Source organism: Crocodylus siamensis, chromosome 3 (assembly GCF_052110815.1).
Source record: "Crocodylus siamensis isolate JL-2025a chromosome 3, ASM5211081v1, whole genome shotgun sequence".
NCBI lineage: Eukaryota > Metazoa > Chordata > Crocodylia > Crocodylidae > Crocodylus > Crocodylus siamensis.
In genome coordinates this window covers 111,306,656-111,324,852 of record NC_143397.1, presented here as the reverse complement: position 1 = coordinate 111,324,852, position 18,197 = coordinate 111,306,656, and the positions used below count along the sequence as shown (strand labels likewise).

At 47.2% G+C, this 18,197-nt stretch overlaps 1 protein-coding gene across 2 annotated transcripts in view; it reads right to left on the bottom strand.

Annotated features, from left to right (window-relative positions):
* The window catches only part of TDRD7 (tudor domain containing 7), a 104,499-nt gene that overhangs the window by 77,035 nt on the left and 9,267 nt on the right, over positions 1 to 18,197 (bottom strand). For both annotated transcript variants that reach the window (XM_090038982.1, XM_090038983.1), the window contains exons 2-3: positions 16,888 to 17,099; positions 7,000 to 7,141 (exon numbers count right to left, since the gene is read on the bottom strand). In XM_090038982.1, the coding sequence (XP_089895108.1) occupies positions 7,000 to 7,141; positions 16,888 to 17,094 (349 nt within the window). In that variant the 5' untranslated portion in view covers positions 17,095 to 17,099. The remainder of the gene's footprint in view (positions 1 to 6,999; positions 7,142 to 16,887; positions 17,100 to 18,197) is intronic.

The window sequence follows — 18,197 nt, the reverse complement described above, 5'->3', positions numbered from 1 at the left end:
GCTTGCTGCCTCACGCTGGGCCCCTGCCAACCTTGGCCCTGGTGTACCAGCGCAGGCCCCATGATCCTACCCAGCTGTCTCTGCACCTCCACGTCCTTGCCTGCTACCACTTGCCCTGCTGCCACTCCTCCCCACCCACCACCTGCCTGCCAGCTGCTCCACCACCATGTGGTTCCCAGCTGCATTGCTGGACCACAGGACTCAGTAGGAGCTGGGCCAGCCCCCGGCAATTCTTGGGTGGCCCAATGCAGTTCCAGCTGCATCCTGTGGTCTCAGCCGTGCAGCTTGGATGCGATTCCAGAGCAGTGAGGGGACACTGAGAAGCAGCAGGAGAAGGGCAGTGGTGGCAAGTGGGGGCATGTGGCCAGGAGCACAGAACACTGGCTTGAAGAAATGCTGCCAGGGCTCTGCCTGCCACAGCAAGAGCTGTGGACAAACCCTCCCTCTCCACACATGCCACAACCCTCCCCCTACACACACTCACAGCCCCCCCACAAACCCATACCCACTCCCAGCCCACACATCCACATGCTCCCCCACCCTACATACACACACCCACACTCTCCCAACCCCATACACACCTACACTCCCAAACCTATCCACCCCCACAAACCCATACCCCACATTCATAGTCCCTACCCACCTATACCCTGCCACACAATATACAAGAGTAAGACTTCATTTTAAGCTATTATACAATCACCTCTACGTACACTATACATGTGGTCACATGCAAATCAAGACAAAAATACTTTTTGAAAATTAAAATAATGAATGTTGTAGTAGAGGTTTGATTTTTAGGATATAATTTGGTATTTTTCTGGTTCTGAGATGGCAAACCCCCTTGTTGAAAGGAGTATGTCCACGGGCAAGGGGAGGGACTTATAGTAGAAAAGGTCAGTTAGGGGGTGGGACTTCTGATCCCATGATGGTGACCAGGGGGTGGGGCACCTATCAAGTGGCAGGGCTGCCCTTGTAGCCCTTGACACCTCGCTAAAATTCAGTAAGCAGCCCTCCAGCCAAAATAACTGCCCAACCCTGCATTAGCCCAAAGAATATAAGGGCAGAGAAATGTTTAAACTGTTACCAGTGTCCTTGCACCAGTGCCTGGAGGTGCAGGGGGAAAATAAATTGTTAATGGTCTGTCAATGGGAGTTTGTGCCTGAAAGTGTGCAAAGAATAATTTTTCCAACTATTTAGTTAGTCTAATAAAAGATACCATGTTATCCAAAGAACCTTGTCTGTCTATGTCCTTAGACCAACATGACTACAACCAACAACCCTGAGGTCGCTCTCAGATTTCTTATATAGGTCACTAATGATAAAATGTCACCGTGAATAATAAAAGCTTTTCACTGTGCAGAAATGTGAAACTAGAGTTTGCTTTTCCATAAATGTAAGAGTATACTAATACAACATTTATTTTTTCACTTTATTTTAGCAAACAAATCCTCTACCTACCAAATTTATCCCACTTGTGTATATTATTGGTTAAATCTGAGCACACGTAAAACTAAGGTAACAGAAAGTTGTTTTTTATTTTCCTACTGTTATCTGTATAAATTAAATTATAATTACTGAACCAGTGCTAGGACTGCTCACTGCCTCCCCGCAACCACTTCAGGCCAAGGCTGGGGGAGTTCTCCACCTCCCACCACCATGTCAGGCCAGGGCCAAGGGCCATTCCCCCCCTTACCCCCATCACTTAGGGGAGGTTGGGAACAGCCCAGACCCCAGCCCCACCACTTTGGAGCGCAGCCACCAGCAACCCCCCCTCTCCTGTTCCCCAACACCTCCCCTTCCTGGGTGGCTGCTCTTTGGGGGAGGGGGAGTGCACCCTGGCTCCAAGGAGCAGACCCAGGGGGGTGAGGCCAGCACCACTGGCCTTGCCCCTCTGCTCTGTTCCCTCCATGATGGCAGTGCTCCAGGCCCTACTGTCCCCATCTTCCTCCAAGGAGCAGGGGAGGGGGGCTGGCCTTGCCCCCCTCCCCTCCCCTCAGTCCCCACCATCATGACGGTGCTCCACCATCTGTCTCTGTCTGTGCAGAGCACTCTGATCGGAGACAGACTGATGCTTTTACAATATTAGAACTGGCTGTAAATCAGAAAATCGGCCTGACGTGGCTGGTAATTTGGCCGATAAATGCCCATGCATGCATGCAGCTTCAGCGCAACATGTAGGCAGCGAGAAGCAGAGCCCAGCAGCTTGGAAAACTGTCCAGCTGGTAAGTCTGTTGTCATGGAAGGGGAAGGGAGAGGTAAGGGGCAGATCACGGCCCCTGTAGTGAGAAAAGGAGCAGGGCTATGGCAGGCACAGGACGGAGCCACAGCTTGTTCATGGGACACAGAGGATGGGGGGTGGCTCCTGCTGCTGCGCATACCCTGGGAGGGAATGGGGGGAGGGATGTGTGCCCCCAGATCTGCATGGAGCTTGGGCAGGGTGGGCTGCCACTGCAGGCTGGGGCTGGCGCCTGGGCTGCACCAGGCTCTTCCCTGGCACGTGTGTTGGTGAGGTCGGGGGGGTTGGGGCTGTGCTTGGAGCAGGCAGTAGCAGCGCTGAGAGGGGGGGGCTATGTTGAATTTGGGATGGCTGAAGTCCCACACACAGCCTCACTCCCAGTGCTATTGCTGCCCACCCCACACACAGCCCCCTGCCAGTAAGAGCCCAGAGCTGCCCCAACCCACAGCTGCTGCCCACCCCACCCAGATCTGGGAGCACATGCCCCCCAAGCCCTCCCAGGGTGCGCGCAGCAGTGGGAGCCACCCCCCCCCCAACCCCAGACAAGTTGCGGCTCTGTCCGGCACCCTGCCCTAGCTGGGCAGTGCCTGCCTCAGCCCGCTCCTCCCTCACTGCAGGGGCCTTCATCTTCCCCCACCTTCCTCCCCACCATGCCCCTTCCCTCCCCACTGCACTTGCACCACAACAGACTTACTAGCCCAACGCAGCTCTTCAAGCAGCTGGGCTGCATATTAGAAACTGGATAGTTATCCATGGATACGCCTCCTTAAAAATCAGCTAATCGGCCCCCAAAATCTCTACCGGTAAACCCCTAGTTTCCTCTCAGAATTTTCACATTTTGGAAGTAGTAAGCTTGAGGGATGTTCCAGGAGCACAGCCACATTAAGTGGCTAGCCCCCTTTTTGGAACTTACCATATCTTGGCTATTTATATGGAAATTCTGCTCCATCTGGAGAGCTTAGTATTGTTCCATTAACCTCAAGCACAAAAGCAGAATACAACACTAAGGTAGAGCAATAGCTTTCAATTCATGGGCTGAGAACCCCTGGGAGTCCACAGACTATGTCTTAAGGGTCTGTAAAACACAACTATGATCAAAAGTATGTGAATACCCACACTTCAAGTCAAAGGAGTCCACACCTCCATTTGAAATTTCCAAAGGGTTCCACAAAAGAAAAAAAAGGTTGAAAGCCATTGAGGTAGAGGGGTCTATCACATATTCACTAAGTGTAGGGCAGAGATCAGTAACCTCTTACATACAGCAAGCTGTGCTCAGCCACTTTGGCCAATTCAGACTTTAGCTTTAGAGCAGGAGTAGGAAATGTTTTTTGGCCTGACTGCCAAAAAAACTTGTAAGGTGCCAGAGTTCTGGCATGCCAGAAAAACTGGGGTGGGGGGTACAAGGCAGGATGCACTACATATTAATCATAAACATTTTTTTTTTTTTTTTTTTACAATAAATACCAGTTTTCTAAAAGGTCTTGTTGTGTATTTAACTATGTTGTGATGAGATGGAAGAGAGGGGGAGGGAAAGAAGGGAAGAAAAAAGAAATGGGAAAAAGGAGACAAAGAAAAGAGAGAGGAGAAAGAAGAGAAGAAGAAAGAGAAAGGAAGAGGAGAGAGAAAAAAGGAAAAAGAAAGGGGGGGAAGGAGGGAAAGAGGAGGATGAAGCTACAAGGATCAGCAGCTAGAGTCCAGCTGCCAGCCCACCCGCCAGAAGTGCATGTACAAGCATTGGGCCCATGAGGCAGCAGCTCTCACTGCTGTTGCTGGTTTCTCCCTTCCCCTCCCTGCCACCCCCACCCCAACAACACCTGCAGGCAGGCAGGCAGGTGGAGACAGAGGTGGTACTTGGGGAGGCTTGCTGTGCAGTGTGGCAGCTGGGCTCAGGCTGCTTGCTGCGGTTCCAGCTCTGGCCAACAGTGTGGTGCAAGCTTTTTTTTTTTGCACCGGTCCTGGAAGCACTGCAATACCAGGTCAATGCATGGAGTGGACGGAGCACGCTCCGGTTCCACCAACCAATACCAAAAAGAATCTGCTCAATATAAACCTCCTGTGGAGGACATATCAGCGGGCCAAAAGCCCCACATAAGCGGAATGCAGGGAGGTGCAAGCTGCTTAGGCCCTTGCTAGCAGCCTTAGCAGAAACCAGGAAGGGGGTGGGAATGGTGGAAGCCTGTGATTAGGTACAGGGGTGGTGCCAGCCAGGGGTAGGGGAGGGGAGGGCAGTGCTGGGAGGGGTGGGAGGTGACCAAGGCAAATTTTGGGGTGGTTATAGCCTCCATAACTCCTCCAGCTCTGTCCCTGATTAGGGACCTACCAAATTAAAAAAAACAAAACAGCAGAAGTGGGCTTCATAGTGACTCCTTTAATCTTGAAGGTTTCCCTGTGCTCTTGAAGGTCCACCACTGGTTGGTGGAGGGGCTCTTCTGCTTGCTGCTCGCTCCCAATGACTCAGGAGGCAATAACTGAAGTTTTAAATATGGCACTGTTTTTGGCACCGATTAGCTGAGGGCCCCTGGCAGCCGCACTGTGTTGCTAACCAGCTGGGAGGCAAAAACTGCACCATATTTAAAACCACTGTTTTTACCTCCCCAATGATCAGAAGGGAGCAGCAAGTGGTGGGAGGGGAGGGGAGGGCAAGCAAGGGAACTTGCAAAAGTCAGAAGGAATAAGATGTGTGCAGCTCTTTTGATTTTACAGGTTCCCCTGAGCACCACCACAGACATAGGGGTGGGGTCAGCAGAATGCAGGCAGTGTCCTTGCATCCCGCCTGTGTTCTCCTGCCCCTGGTACCTGCCACAGCACTGGGATCTGTCACTGCTCTGGAAGCCCAGAGCAGCAACTCTGTTAAAAAAAAAATGTTTTAACATTTTCCTTGACACCTCCTGGCATGCCAAGGAAAATGTCTCTGCATGCCACTAATTAGCACATGTGCCAGGGGTTGCCTACTATCCCTGCTTTAGACATTCACTTTATGAGCACTTCTTCATGCAAGGCTTGCAGGCCTCTGTAGAATGCTTCAAAACAAGTTTGAGATGCATCTTATTTCTGCACTGTTAATTTTAGGGTATGCAAGAATCATGTCAACCTCTTATATTAGCAATTACATCCAAAACAGAGGTGCAGAGGTGGCCTGCCAATCTGCATTGCTTTCCTAGCACAAGAACAAAAGTTCCAAGCTGCTGACCAGACTTTATCCTCACTGAGTCTTCTTCAAAATTATTTTCTGACTATGGTCAAAAAGCCATTAATGGAACCTTTGTGTACATCCAGATGGGCATGAACAGCAACGCCACACATCACACAGGCAGGTGTTCCCTGTGCTGTTGCTTTGCAGTGTGGGGTGGGGTTGACCCTGGGATCTCCCAGGGTTAAAAATGTAACAACAAAAAAAACCAGGGCAGCACATGTGGCATCAGTGCTCACCACCCAAAACTGAGTCTGGCCAGCTCCAGCTGTTGGTCAGACTTCCTACTACAGCTGCAGCTCCCAGAGGCTCCCAGGACCCCACGTAAGGCTGCTGGTCCCAGCCTGCCCTACCACACCTGGGGTAACCTGCCACATGCCAGAGCACATGCAGCACAGGCATTTCCTACGGACAAGAAACAGCGGCACAAGGTGTACTGTTGCTACTTGTCCCTGGGGAAACAAATGCTCCTGCTCATCTAGACACGCCTTTTGAGAGCATTTAGTTTGAGAGATAAAGGTGGAACTGCTTAGTTCAGCACCCTTAAAGAAAAAAAAGTCTCTTTATGAATAGCAACTTCCAGCACTTGGAAAACAAGCAAACAGTGCTGACTAAAACAGACTGCTTTCTCTTCCTAGCCAGCTAGGAATGAAAGCAGCACCGTTACTGAGATAATCTCAATGTCAGCCCTCCAATGAGGAGATTGAAGGTAAAGCTCTGGTATGTTTCCATGCTGCCCTGTTATATCTTGTCCCAGGATGAGAATGCTCTTCAACTGGTCCTGGGGTAAAAAGTTTCCCGGGTTAGAGGCTGAGTTCCCACTATTTAAAAGCCATACCATGTGGTTACAAATATTTTCCTTTGGGCAGCTGGGCTTTCCTGGGAATAACCTGTTTGAGCCTGTGGCCTTAGTGGTATGGCATCCTATTCTCCTTTTCCATGCTTTTGCCCCTTGATAGTGATACCTACTTTAAAAAAAGTAAAGTGGATGGAAGAATGAAAGCAGTTTGACTCCAAGTTCCAATCTCCACCTTTCAGAGAGGCAGAACATACTGTTCCTGTAGGAAGAGTATACGCTACTCAGTCTGCTTCAAGGATTTAATATGTATTGTAACCCTGCTCTGCTGCCTCTTCCCCAATCCTGCCATGAAGGAGCACCCCCAAGTAATTTTTCCCACCACTAGCTTTAAATAATCTTGAAAATCCAGTCAATCCACACTTGATCCTGACTAGGAAGGGAAGAAAGAGGGAAAATCTTAACAAAACACATACCCACTGCTTCCCAAAAACAACAACAACAAAAGACAGCTACTCTTCAAAAACAGCTCTTCTGTAGAGAGAGAACCCTTGAATCTCTACTGGACTTACAAACACACACACACACAAAAAATGATATGCCAACAAGAGTTAGAAGGAAATAAATACTGAAATGAGTACATAAACTACTTCATGGATTGTGCATTCTTTTAATCTCTTATAGTCAGCAATAGTCCCTGAAAGACGACTTCTGATACCTGTCCATGACAAAAGCAGAATTAATTAAACTGTAGTGCGTGTTATGAATTCCTACCTACTAATGAGAATGGAGCTGTGTTCTTCAGTCTCATTTGGCAGTTTACTTGTCGTCCCACTTTCTTTTTTGAACTTCTCTGCCGAGCCACCAGTTGAGCAATTCGCGCCGTCTCTGCACAAGCAACAGCATGGCAAGTTATCTGTTCAAAAAGTAAGGAAGTAACAGGGACAAAATCAGTCATCAAGATCCATAGTTTTCTGTTTTGAGTGAAAAACTATACACTGTTTCTTATTTTTATGTGGGATTTTCTTACTTAAAACACAGAAGATTCAACACATTTAAGGAAAACCCCAGTAAACTGTTAATAATCTTTGACGCCCCAGATTTTATGTCTTCTTAGGAATGACCTTTCCTGCTATGACCTGTCTGGGAAATAAACCAGGAGACTACTATGCCTTGAATCTAGAGTCAGATTACCGGTGAAAGGACAAAAGTTTCCAGCAGAAGAATTTCTCATTAAATAGTTTAGAATAAAGTACACACGAACAGACTCAGGACATGAAACAACACTGTTTGAAGAGGTGCATCTGTAAGAAAAAAAATTCAAAGAAGAGCAAAAGAAATTGGTAATGAGCAATCTCAATGGATTTCTTAAGCTAGCAAGTCCAGCTACATTGATATAAAAACAGTATTAGAGCAAATCTGGAAGCTTTATCCTTGTTCTGGCCAAGTGTCATTTTACACTGGAGCAAGAGACAGTTAGAGCCATACTTATTTACATACATTTCTTCTTCAGGTCCAAGTAAAAAAGCCAGCAGAGTAGTAGCAGAATGTCTTGCACTTGAATGCTTGTTTAACTCTATCCTAAGTAGTTGGTCCGATAAAGGATACCACTCAAAAAATCCTTAACTTTCTGCTCAAACAATATTGGTGGTTTGCAGCTGCCTTACTGCCCTGCCCTGCTGCTCTGTTTACCTGTCTAGGTCCTACTGCTCTAGAGTCTGCAACTGGATACTATCTCTTTGTTTACATGCTGGCATTCTTCCTTTTTGCACTCTGATACCTTAGCAAACACCTTGGGAGCACACCTGCTTATTCTACCTGCTACTCCCTTTGCCATGGCTTCTCACTGTGTTTGCAATTAGACCAATAAAGGTTATGGACTTTTTTCCCCCTGTTGGGAGGGAAAAATGTGCAGAAAGGTCTCTTATCTCAAAACAGAAACCAGGGGACTTAAGCTAGTTTCCCATAACCAAGACACCATACATGCCATGCCACCTTGTGAGAAAGGATACTGAAGGTGACGTTAAGTCAACCAAGACAGAAACCACACCTCCAGCAGTATTTCAGCCACTTCTCTACTCTACAAAAGTAGAAGGAATCCTGGCACAGGGGACCAGCACAGATCCTTATTTCATGTCAAATATAGGATGGCCCTAAGCAGTAGTACTGCACATTTTAGAGCAGCAGTCTAGGCACTCAGCTGCACGCAGTGGGCCACCATTCCTCTCTAGTAAAGGTGGAAAGAAGAAGGGGGAGGGGTGCCCAGGTCTGGCATATCCCCTTCCAAACTGTGTGCTGCTGATCCTATGTGCTGGATCTAGTCATTTTGCAGACAGGACCTTGCCCATGGGCCATAAGTTGAGTGCCACTGGTCCAGAGGATACCAAGAGACTGACAGTCAGAAGCTCCACCTTGATGAAACCTGACCAAGATCCTACATAAAACTGACCAAGCCAGAAGTCACTCCCAGAATGACTGCTGCTGACAGTGCTCTGGCTGCCTACTAGCATCACTCAGGAGAATGGTCATGTTTACATCTGCCTTTATTGTAAGTGATTGCAATTGCATGACAAGATATGCAGGTGGCATGCCTTTTTATTTTAACAATGCTGACTGCAGCCATCTTGGGCTAATGCAAGTACCTTTCCTTGTTCCACTTCTCCCCCTAAGCTATGATCTTTATGGGTACAAAATGATGATACCCACTGACAAGTGCTCCCCCTACCCTGTTTCTTGATATCTTTTCTCATCTTAATGGATGAGGCATCCCCACCCCCCTTCACTCACCTATATACCTCTTACAGAGTCCATTGCTTGGAGATACCCCTTGACCCACCCCCAATCCCGACACTGCTACGTAAATCAGTTCCAAGCATACTTGGTTTCAAAAAGGTTTAAATCTTTGGCACAGAACTATGTACACAAGGAAATTTGTTACTAACGATATACCATGCTGTAAACACCACAGCAAACTAATATTGAAAATTATTATAATAAAAGCTATGTTCACAACTACATCGTTAAAATGCAATCATAGCTTTCTCTTAAGAAAAATGTTTACAAAAACTTGTTATAACAAATTCTAGAGGAAAAAAATACTTTTCATCTTGGAAAAGAGAATACATATAAACACAAAATTCTTAGCTTTTTAAAACCTTCTAAGTTTAAAAAATGTAAATGTTTTTGCTGTCAGTCATTCAGCATTAATATCCAAAACACAGACAGCACTTACATTATAACATCTGAATGAAGTGACAAGTACTGTTATGTACTCTCATGCTTTGCCTCAAAAAAATGCCCGAAACTCACTGCAAAACAACATTACTCCCATATCAAGCTCAGTGTCCAGGAGACTAAATGGCTTCCCCCCTGGCTCCTTTTTTTTAAGAGAGGGAAAGAGTGCCATAACAGGGCTCTAGCACTACAATGCAGGGTTCCCTTTTCCAATCTATTCGCACAGTGGATTCTGCGCAGGTGTAAGGGCATAACATCAGAAGACATCTGGGTGGAACATGTGAAGGCTAAAGAGAATATTGGGAAGCAAGAGGGGCATTTTCTTTCCCATTTTGTCACATGGATATGGGACAAATCTTCCAACATTAGAATTGCCTGAAGAAACACAAACATTGTCATTAGTCTAGCCCTATAAGGAGTACCCTTCACCACCCCATTGATGCTGGCAATTAAATAAAGCTTGTCCTATGCAGCCACCTGTCATGAAGCCAGAAGCAAATCAGCATGCAAGCCACTGGATTCTAAGGGTGGAGTCTGAGTTATACAAGCACGTCAGCATGCCAGTAAATATGGGAGGAAAGCCAGAAAGACTCTGAAGATATTAAGTCTGTAGATGACATGCTAAAACTGGGGCAAATACTTCTTTTTCCCCCACTATGAAACTTAAGTAACTGCTTGTTACTTCTGTCATCTTCTAGGGTCAGCAACTAACTCAGGGATGGTGGCCACCAATGAAAGGACAAAGTTGGAGTAAAAAGTGAGGAGGAGCTCAGTGTGGATCTCTGCAAAGTGCAGAAAGCTATCCAAAAATGGGGGAGGGGGGGCATGACAAAGCAGAATGTCACCAATAAATGCCACGTGCATGTGCACAGCTGCAGCTTGCATACAGCCAGGAAGGCAGCTTGGAGAGTAGCTTCCAAACAGTAAGTCTGAAATGGGGGGGAGGGGGAGCTCAGATCTAGGCCCCCAAGGTGAGAGGGAGTGGGGCTGGGGCACGGGCAGCTTGTTCAAGGGGCACCAGGGGTGGCTCCAGTCACTGCATGCACCCCCAGGGGAGGCCTGGGGGTGCATGTGCCCCCCGGGATTTATGTGCAGGGCGAGGACAGGCTGCTTGCTGCAAACTGAGGACGGGGCTGTGCTGGCCACTTTCTGGTGGGGGCTGGGCCGGGGCTGCACTCAGGGAAGGCAGGGGCAGCTGCAGGAGGGCTATGGCCACCCCCAAAATTCACTGTATTTCTCCCATTGCCCCCACCCACCCTGAGCACAGCCCCAGCCTGCTCCCCCACAAAAGAGGCCTGCACAGCCCCTGGCCCTAGCCCTAGCCCATAGAGGGCAGCCTGCCTTTACCCCATGCACAAATCCAGGGGGCACATGCCCCCAGTGTCTCCTCCACGGGTGCACGCAGCAGCAAGAGCCATCCCCCCTCCCCACCTGAGACTGTCCAAGCAGTGCCTACTTCAGCCCCACTCCATCACTCACCGTGGGGACCTCGACCTGCCCCTCCTCCCCCCAATATCCCTTCCACCCCACAGACTTACCGGAAAGATGCTGCTCCCTAAGCTGCCCAGGATGCATATTGGCAAATCAGAACAATATTGGCTGATGTGGTCGGTTAATAAATCAGCCATCAGTATCAGCCAAAAAAAAACCCAAATCTTTAATTGGTGCACTCCTAGATGTTACCTAGAAGAAAGCACAACCACCCAACCAACTGACACCACCACCATGTGCAGGTAGCAGTTTACACATTATAAACAAGCAAAAGCTATTCCTTTAGTAAGTATGCTTCAAAGCTGAGCTCACCTTCCACCTCCTCTGCACCCCAAAATATCCTGAAGTTTAGCAACCCAGTACAAACATTTAAGAACTTCATCTGCTGGAAGCAGATATTTCCCACAAAGAACCCTGTAAAAGGAGAGTGGCTGGACCCTCCCTCCTTTTCTTTCCACCAACCTACTTTGTATCCTTATTGATGCAAGGACTATAGCCACCTCTATATTCCAGTTCTTACCCAAACCAGGTAGCTCACATTAGACTGCTAACCACAAGACAGCAGTGCCTTAAATCCCTCTTGCCAGTAGGACTGAGATGGACAAACCCTGTTCCACTAAGTCTCCACACAAGTCCTGACCATATCCTATTCAGATGTAAAGTTGGCTGGCCAAGCATCACAAACCTCACCACAGAACTTCCTGAGCCACTTCTGACCTTTGCCTTCCGGAACCCATAGTCCAAGATCTGTTCACCTTTATCCAAACCTGTCACTTGCAGGGCTTTTACTACATTTGGACCCAAAAGCTTCTTGCCCACCTGAATCTGTCCACACATGAAATGAACATTCACTGTAGCTGTGTTTCTTCCCTTCAAAACCTAAAGATAGTAAGTCGGGGTGCTCAAGCCTGGCCTAGATCTGGTCTACAGAGCCATTCCACCTAGCCCACATGGGTCAAAAAATTTGGCAGCGGGGAAGCAGTGGCATTAATTGCTGCTCCCCTGCTGCCAAAATTTCCAGACACATGCAGACTTTTAAGTGCTCCAAAAATAACACTGAAAGAAACAGGTATTATTTCGAAGCACTTCAGCTTACACATATGCTCTACAGAATGTGACAGAACTATCCAAGGGTCCCCTAGCATCCCACGGTGCTCTCCCAAATCTCCTTGCCAGAACTGTAAGGCTAGAGGCCCCAGAACCAGGGGTCTAGCCCTTGTACTCAATCCCTGTACATCTCCTGGCAGAAAGGCACAGGGGAGTAAATTCCAGTTAATTTACCACTCTCAGGGGAATACAAATACTGATGAATTATTCAGTAGCCATCAGTAGTTGATAAGGAGACAGGAGGGAGACACAATAGTGGCTAATTACAACAGAGGGCAATTATGCCAAAGGTGAATTAATCAGTTTACTGTACTGAAATCATAGCAGAGAGCCACTGTGTTCATAAAGATATTTCAGGAGTTAAGAGTTATGCTAACATTCAAAAGAGAAGAGTTAAGGGCAACACAAGAGGAATCATAATTTTTAGAGTTTGACCCCTATGTAGAATACAGGAGCTTTCAGCTACCTTCAGCTGTGTAATTTCACCACACAGGAACAAGCCTGCAACATTTAGGGTGCGGCAGCAGTACAAAAGTAACATGGGATACCCTCCCCCATCATAGAAGGACTGGAAGGAACTTGTAAGATCATCAAGTCCGTTCCCCTGCCAGGGGTAGGACATTATTGGGCTCAAGAAAGCTCAACGAGGTGCTTGTCCAGCCTCCTCTTGAACATCTTCAGGGATGGCGACTGCACCACCTCTGCTGGGAGTGTTCCAGATTCTAGTTACACTTACAGAAAAGAAGCTTTTTCCTTACGTCTAGCATGAATTTTTCCTCAATTAGTTTGTGCCCATTGGTCCTTGTTCTCCCAAGGCGTGCCTTTCTGAAGAGTTGCTCAGAGTTACCTCAACTGGAAACAAGGACTTAACAAGTTGAAAAGATGAATATTTGTACACATTTACACTAAAGCTGTTACACCAGTGCAGCTAACCGATGCGTGTCCTGGGATGAACATTCAGATTTTCTAAACATAGCAACCAACAACCAGAACAAAGAAGGCCCTAGTAAATTCCAAACAATGTTTTTATTGTATTTTATTGGTCTCTAAGGGCATTTATACACTTGTTATGGGAGGCATTTGTGGGGGGGGGGGAGGGCTTTAACTAAAATGGTTCCAATTCAGGGCCCCAGGATCCTCACCAGCAGGGAAGTGAAAGCTGCAGTTTTAAACTTGGCACCCATTTTCAGTGCCAAGTTTAAAACTGCAGCTTTCACATTTGCTTCCCTGGCAGCTGGAAACAGGGCCCCTCTACCAATGGGGCTGATGGGTGGGGCAGAGCTGGGGTCTTGCCTGAAGAGCCTTGCTGTGCCTGTAGGCTGGGTGGCACAGCATCTGGGAGGAGGGTGCCAAGCTGGGCTGGGAGAGCCCTGCCTTACCTGGAAGGGGGTCAGGGCCAGGCTGGCTGGGCCAGAAGTGCTGCAGCACTAGAGCTCCCCAAAAGTAATGTTAGCCCCACTGCAGCTGAGCTACCCCACCAAGGGCTGCTGCCTGTCCACAGAGACACGGTGCAACACTCCCTGCTCCCTGCAAATTAGTGTAAGTGAGATTCAGCCATGGGCGGCTGGTGAGACCGAGAGACTTTTTTATTAGACCAACTAAATAGTTAGAAACATTTTTCTTAGCAAGCTTTAAAAACCCTTTGTCATGCTGAAGAAGCATCTGGAGTTGGTGTGTACTATTCATTCCATCCAGGAAGAGCAAATAAGCCAGAGGCTGATCTGCATGCAAGAAAGCCAGTTAGTAAAGATGCAAACTGAGGAGTCAGTGGGTGAGACACAGGCTATGTGGGAGAAAGAGGAATGACTGTAGCAGGTAAAAGTGGAGAGGTTCTTGGTGAATCAGATGTCAAGCAGGTTATAATACATCATAAATCCAATGTCTATGCTTAGTCCAGGGGTGTACTTGGTAGCCATGTTGATCTGAGACCAGAAGAAATACAAAAATCTAGAACTCTTGGTTCCAAAATGGTACATTTTATTAGACCAAACGGGAAAACACAAAAAAAGCTGGACCCAGAGGGACAGCTTTCCATTTCCAGCTCCCTCTGTGAAAAAATGAAGTTTAATTCCTACCTATGAGGACTTTTTAACATCAATACTTTTTCCAGAACCTGATGAAGGGCCTTTGAGCCTGAAATCTTGCAGAAAAGGACAATTTTCTTGTGATTTTCCAGTTGGTCTAATGAGGAGGTATTATTACTTTGGAACCAAGAGTTCTAGATTTTGTATTTCTTCTATGTTCAGTCCATGATTTTTTTTTTTTAATCCAGGAGGTGATGAAGTAAAGTTCATAGGCTTGTCTGTGAAAAGTGTTTTATGAATTTCCTTTGAGGATTAATACTGAGAGATTGGACAGAGTGGTTTTCTTGTGAGAAATGTGCCCACACAGGTAGTTGGGTATTCTTATCTTTGATAGATTTCCAGTGTGTGTTCATTCTGGTGAGCAGTTGTTTGGTCTCTCCTGTGTATTTTCCATCAGGGCATTTGGTCCATTGGATGAGATGTATTATATTCCTGGAGGTTCAGGTGTAAGATCCAGGAATGGTGATGGCTCTGTTGTAGCATGTAGTAATTGTGGGGGTACTGCAGATATGTTGGCAGGTTTTGCATTTCTTTTCATGGCATGGTCTGGATCCATTTGGTGTGTTCTGGGCCTGAGGGAGTTTGCTTCTGGTGATGAGGTTAGCAAGGTTCGGTGCTCATTTGAAGGCTAGGATGGGTGTTTCTGGGAAGATCTCTTTAAGAATTGGCTCTCCTTCTAGTATGGGTTGCAACTGTTTGGGGATTTTCCATATAGGTTCAAGGGAGGGGTAATATGTCATAACCAGCAGTGTGCGATTCGTGGAGGCTTTTCTTCTGCACTGCAGCAAAACTTCAGGTGGTATCCAGGTGGCTCTTTCAAATGTGCATCTCTCTCTCTGAAGGAGTGTCCTAGTTGTGTGAAAGCCTTTTTAAGATCTGTGAGGTGGCAATCCCAGGAGATCTCCTCAGTGCAAATTCAGTGGGATCTGAGGGCTTGGCTGTATATCACAGGTTTCTTGGTGTGTTTGGGGCGATTGCTGGTTCTGTGCAGATATGTATGTTGATCTGTGGGTTTCTTGCATAATGTGGTCTGTATTTTACCACACTGGATGCTGATCACTGAGTCAAAAAAGGAGATGTTGGTGCTGAAGTACTCAAGAGACAGTTGGATGGAGGAGCAATGATTGCTGAATTTCTGATGGAACTCAATTAGAGATTGCAGGTTTTCAGTCCAAACGATGAAGATGTCATCAATATATCTTAAGTATAGCAAGGCTTTGATGGTGCAGTCTTTAAGGAATTCTTCTTCCAGGTGGCTCATAAAAAGGTTGGCATACTGTGGGGACATTTTGGTGCCCATAGCTGTGCCCATGGCCTGGAGGAAATGTTGGCTATTAAAAGTGAAATTATTGTGTGAGGATAAGGTCAGTAATATCTTTGAGTCTGTTCTCGGAGTTGTCATCTTGCTCTTGTAGGTATGTAAGGCAGGCTTGGATGCCCTCCTGGTGTGGGATGTTGGTATATAAGTTGGTAACATCCATGATGGCTAGGAGGGTGTTGCTGGGAAGGTGGTCTTTGTTTTTAAGTTTTCATAGAAAGTCTGTAGTGTCCTGGACAAAACTTGCTCTTTGGGTAACAAGCAGTTTAACAGTTGATTCCACAAAACCCACTGACTCCTCAATTTACATTTTCACTGACTGGCTTGCATGCAGACCAGCCTCTGGCTTCTTTACTATTCATTCCATCCAGGAATAGCACACCAACTGCAGCTGCTTCCTCAGCCTGAACAAAGGGTTTTTAAACCCAAAAGCTTACTAGAAAAATGTTTCCAACTATTTAGTTGGTCTAATAAAAGATATCAGATTTACCCAAAAAACTTGTCTGCCATGTTTGTACATTTGGCTGTAGTGGGGCTGGGGAGCAGGTAGAAGAAGCGGGCATGTTCTCCCCCAGTCTAGCAGAGTCCACCCAACCTCCCCTGCCACCACTAGGAGGGGGAGGGGGAGGAGCAAGGGAAGGGGCCCCTCCCCCCAAAGCCCAGCTCCCATAGGGGAAGAGGGCCTCCAATTTTGTGATTGCCCAGGGCACCAGTACACCTTAAGCCACCTCTGTGCTCGCCGCCACCACCACCCCCACCCGCCACCAATGCCTTCCTCATGTCAGGGGGTCCCCAAAGCTATGCCTTGCAGGAGGCCCCAAAAACTGTGGGCCAGCCCTGGCGTTTCATGTATCAGCATCCCTGTGCTGAAAAATGGTGGCTTTAGTTAGAGCACCCACCGGCATTTTTCAGCATGGGGACACTGATACACAAGACACTGGAGTCTGCTGAAACACAATAATTACCACGCTCTAGCAAACTTGATTAACTGAGTCTGCTCCAACATGCTGTAATTATGGTGCATTGGAGCAGCCTCACTGCACATACATGGGCACCCCAAAAGCACACATCACTTTTTCATTATTAATAATCAAATTGTAAGTAGAACCAAAATCTAACTTGAAAGCCACAATTCACAGCTCTCAGTCATAAGGGTGTTGTCTAGAAATCCCTAACAAGCATTACCAAGTAATAATGTCTTTCCACCAGAGCTGACACTTTTATATGTTCCTTGCTCCTAGCCTGGCCTGGTTAACAGCAACACTGACACTAGAACACTTAATTCCCTAAAATATTACTTATAGACAATGCAGAGACCCACAGACTTCACTATGAATTTGAAACACAGCTTGAAGGAAACTCCCCCTTTTATAGTCTGTTAGTTTCAAACCACTACTAAATCAACCTTTATTCAATGATTTTCCTTACCTCACCCATTTTATTAACTTCTATCCTGACAACTCCTGGGACGCTCTTCAAGTATCCTTCCAGTGTAGCATGTCCTAGTTGCTTGAAAGGGATCCAGTCTCCAGTCAAAGATTTGTATTCCCCTTGAAGCTTTGGCAAAGGCACTCCATTTTTGTGCGACTGAAGAACAGCTCGTAGCATCTTTGCAACAAGGTCAGCTTCCTGCATTTTTCCTATAATCAAACACCAAAATGCTTACACGTATAAAATGAAATAACTGTTTCTTATTCAGCTACTTTATACTACTTACCTTAATCATAGGGGGGGTCTGTGGAATAGGTTTAACGGAGAAAGATGAAGACCCATAGGTGATGCACTGGCTGGGGGGGGGAAGGGGAACATGCTCCCCTCCAGATTTCTGCACTGAGTGCAAAGCTGCAGCTTGGCCAGAATCAGCATTTGGTAGCAACAGGGGCAGCAGCACAGAGTTGTGTCCCCCATCACCCCATTTCCCATATTTACGCATCATGCATGAGAAGACTAGACTAGGAAAAAAAACCTCACCTTGAGTATGCCTGTATTTAGTAATTTTACAAATTTCTAAGTCCTTTAATATTGAAATGTTGTGGCTTTCACTTAGACTGGTGAAAGAATAGCAATGCTAATCTAGCCAGTGAAACAAAACTGATCTAAAAAAAAAAAAAAAAAAAAAAGAAAAAAAAAAAAAGGGTATTTCTGCAGAGATGATCGCAATAGTGTTCCTTTAGTCCAGGGATGAGGAACATCCAGCCCGTAGGCTGGATATGGTCGTCCCGGGACTCCATTTCCCAGCCGCGCTTGCCCACATGACTTGTGCCAGTCTCCATGGAGACCACAGCCTCCATCACGCCAGAAGCACACATGACAGACCAGGGCAAGGGGCAGCTCTGGAACTGCTGGGAACGTGGGATGAGGGCAGACACAGCACAGCCATGATCTGTAACCTGCACACTCCAACAAGGGGTGCAAAGGCAGAGGATTGTGGCTCTGCCCCCCTCCTTGCAGCAGTGACATCCTGTCTGCAGCCAGGGCAGAGCCGCACGCCCCTGCCCAGAGCATTCAGACTACAGATCACAGCTCCAGAGCAAGCCATGTTCCCGGCAGCTCGGGAGCAGCTGCCTGAGCCACCCAGCCCCACCTGCTGCCTGCACAGTTGAGGTCTCCATGGAGACCAGCACAAACCATGTGGGCAAGGACAGCTGGGAAATGGAGTCCCCAGCCAACCGGCAGCCCGGAAGTTCCCCATACCTGCTCTAGTCCAAGACCTTGTCTTTGACAGTGGCCAGTGGCAG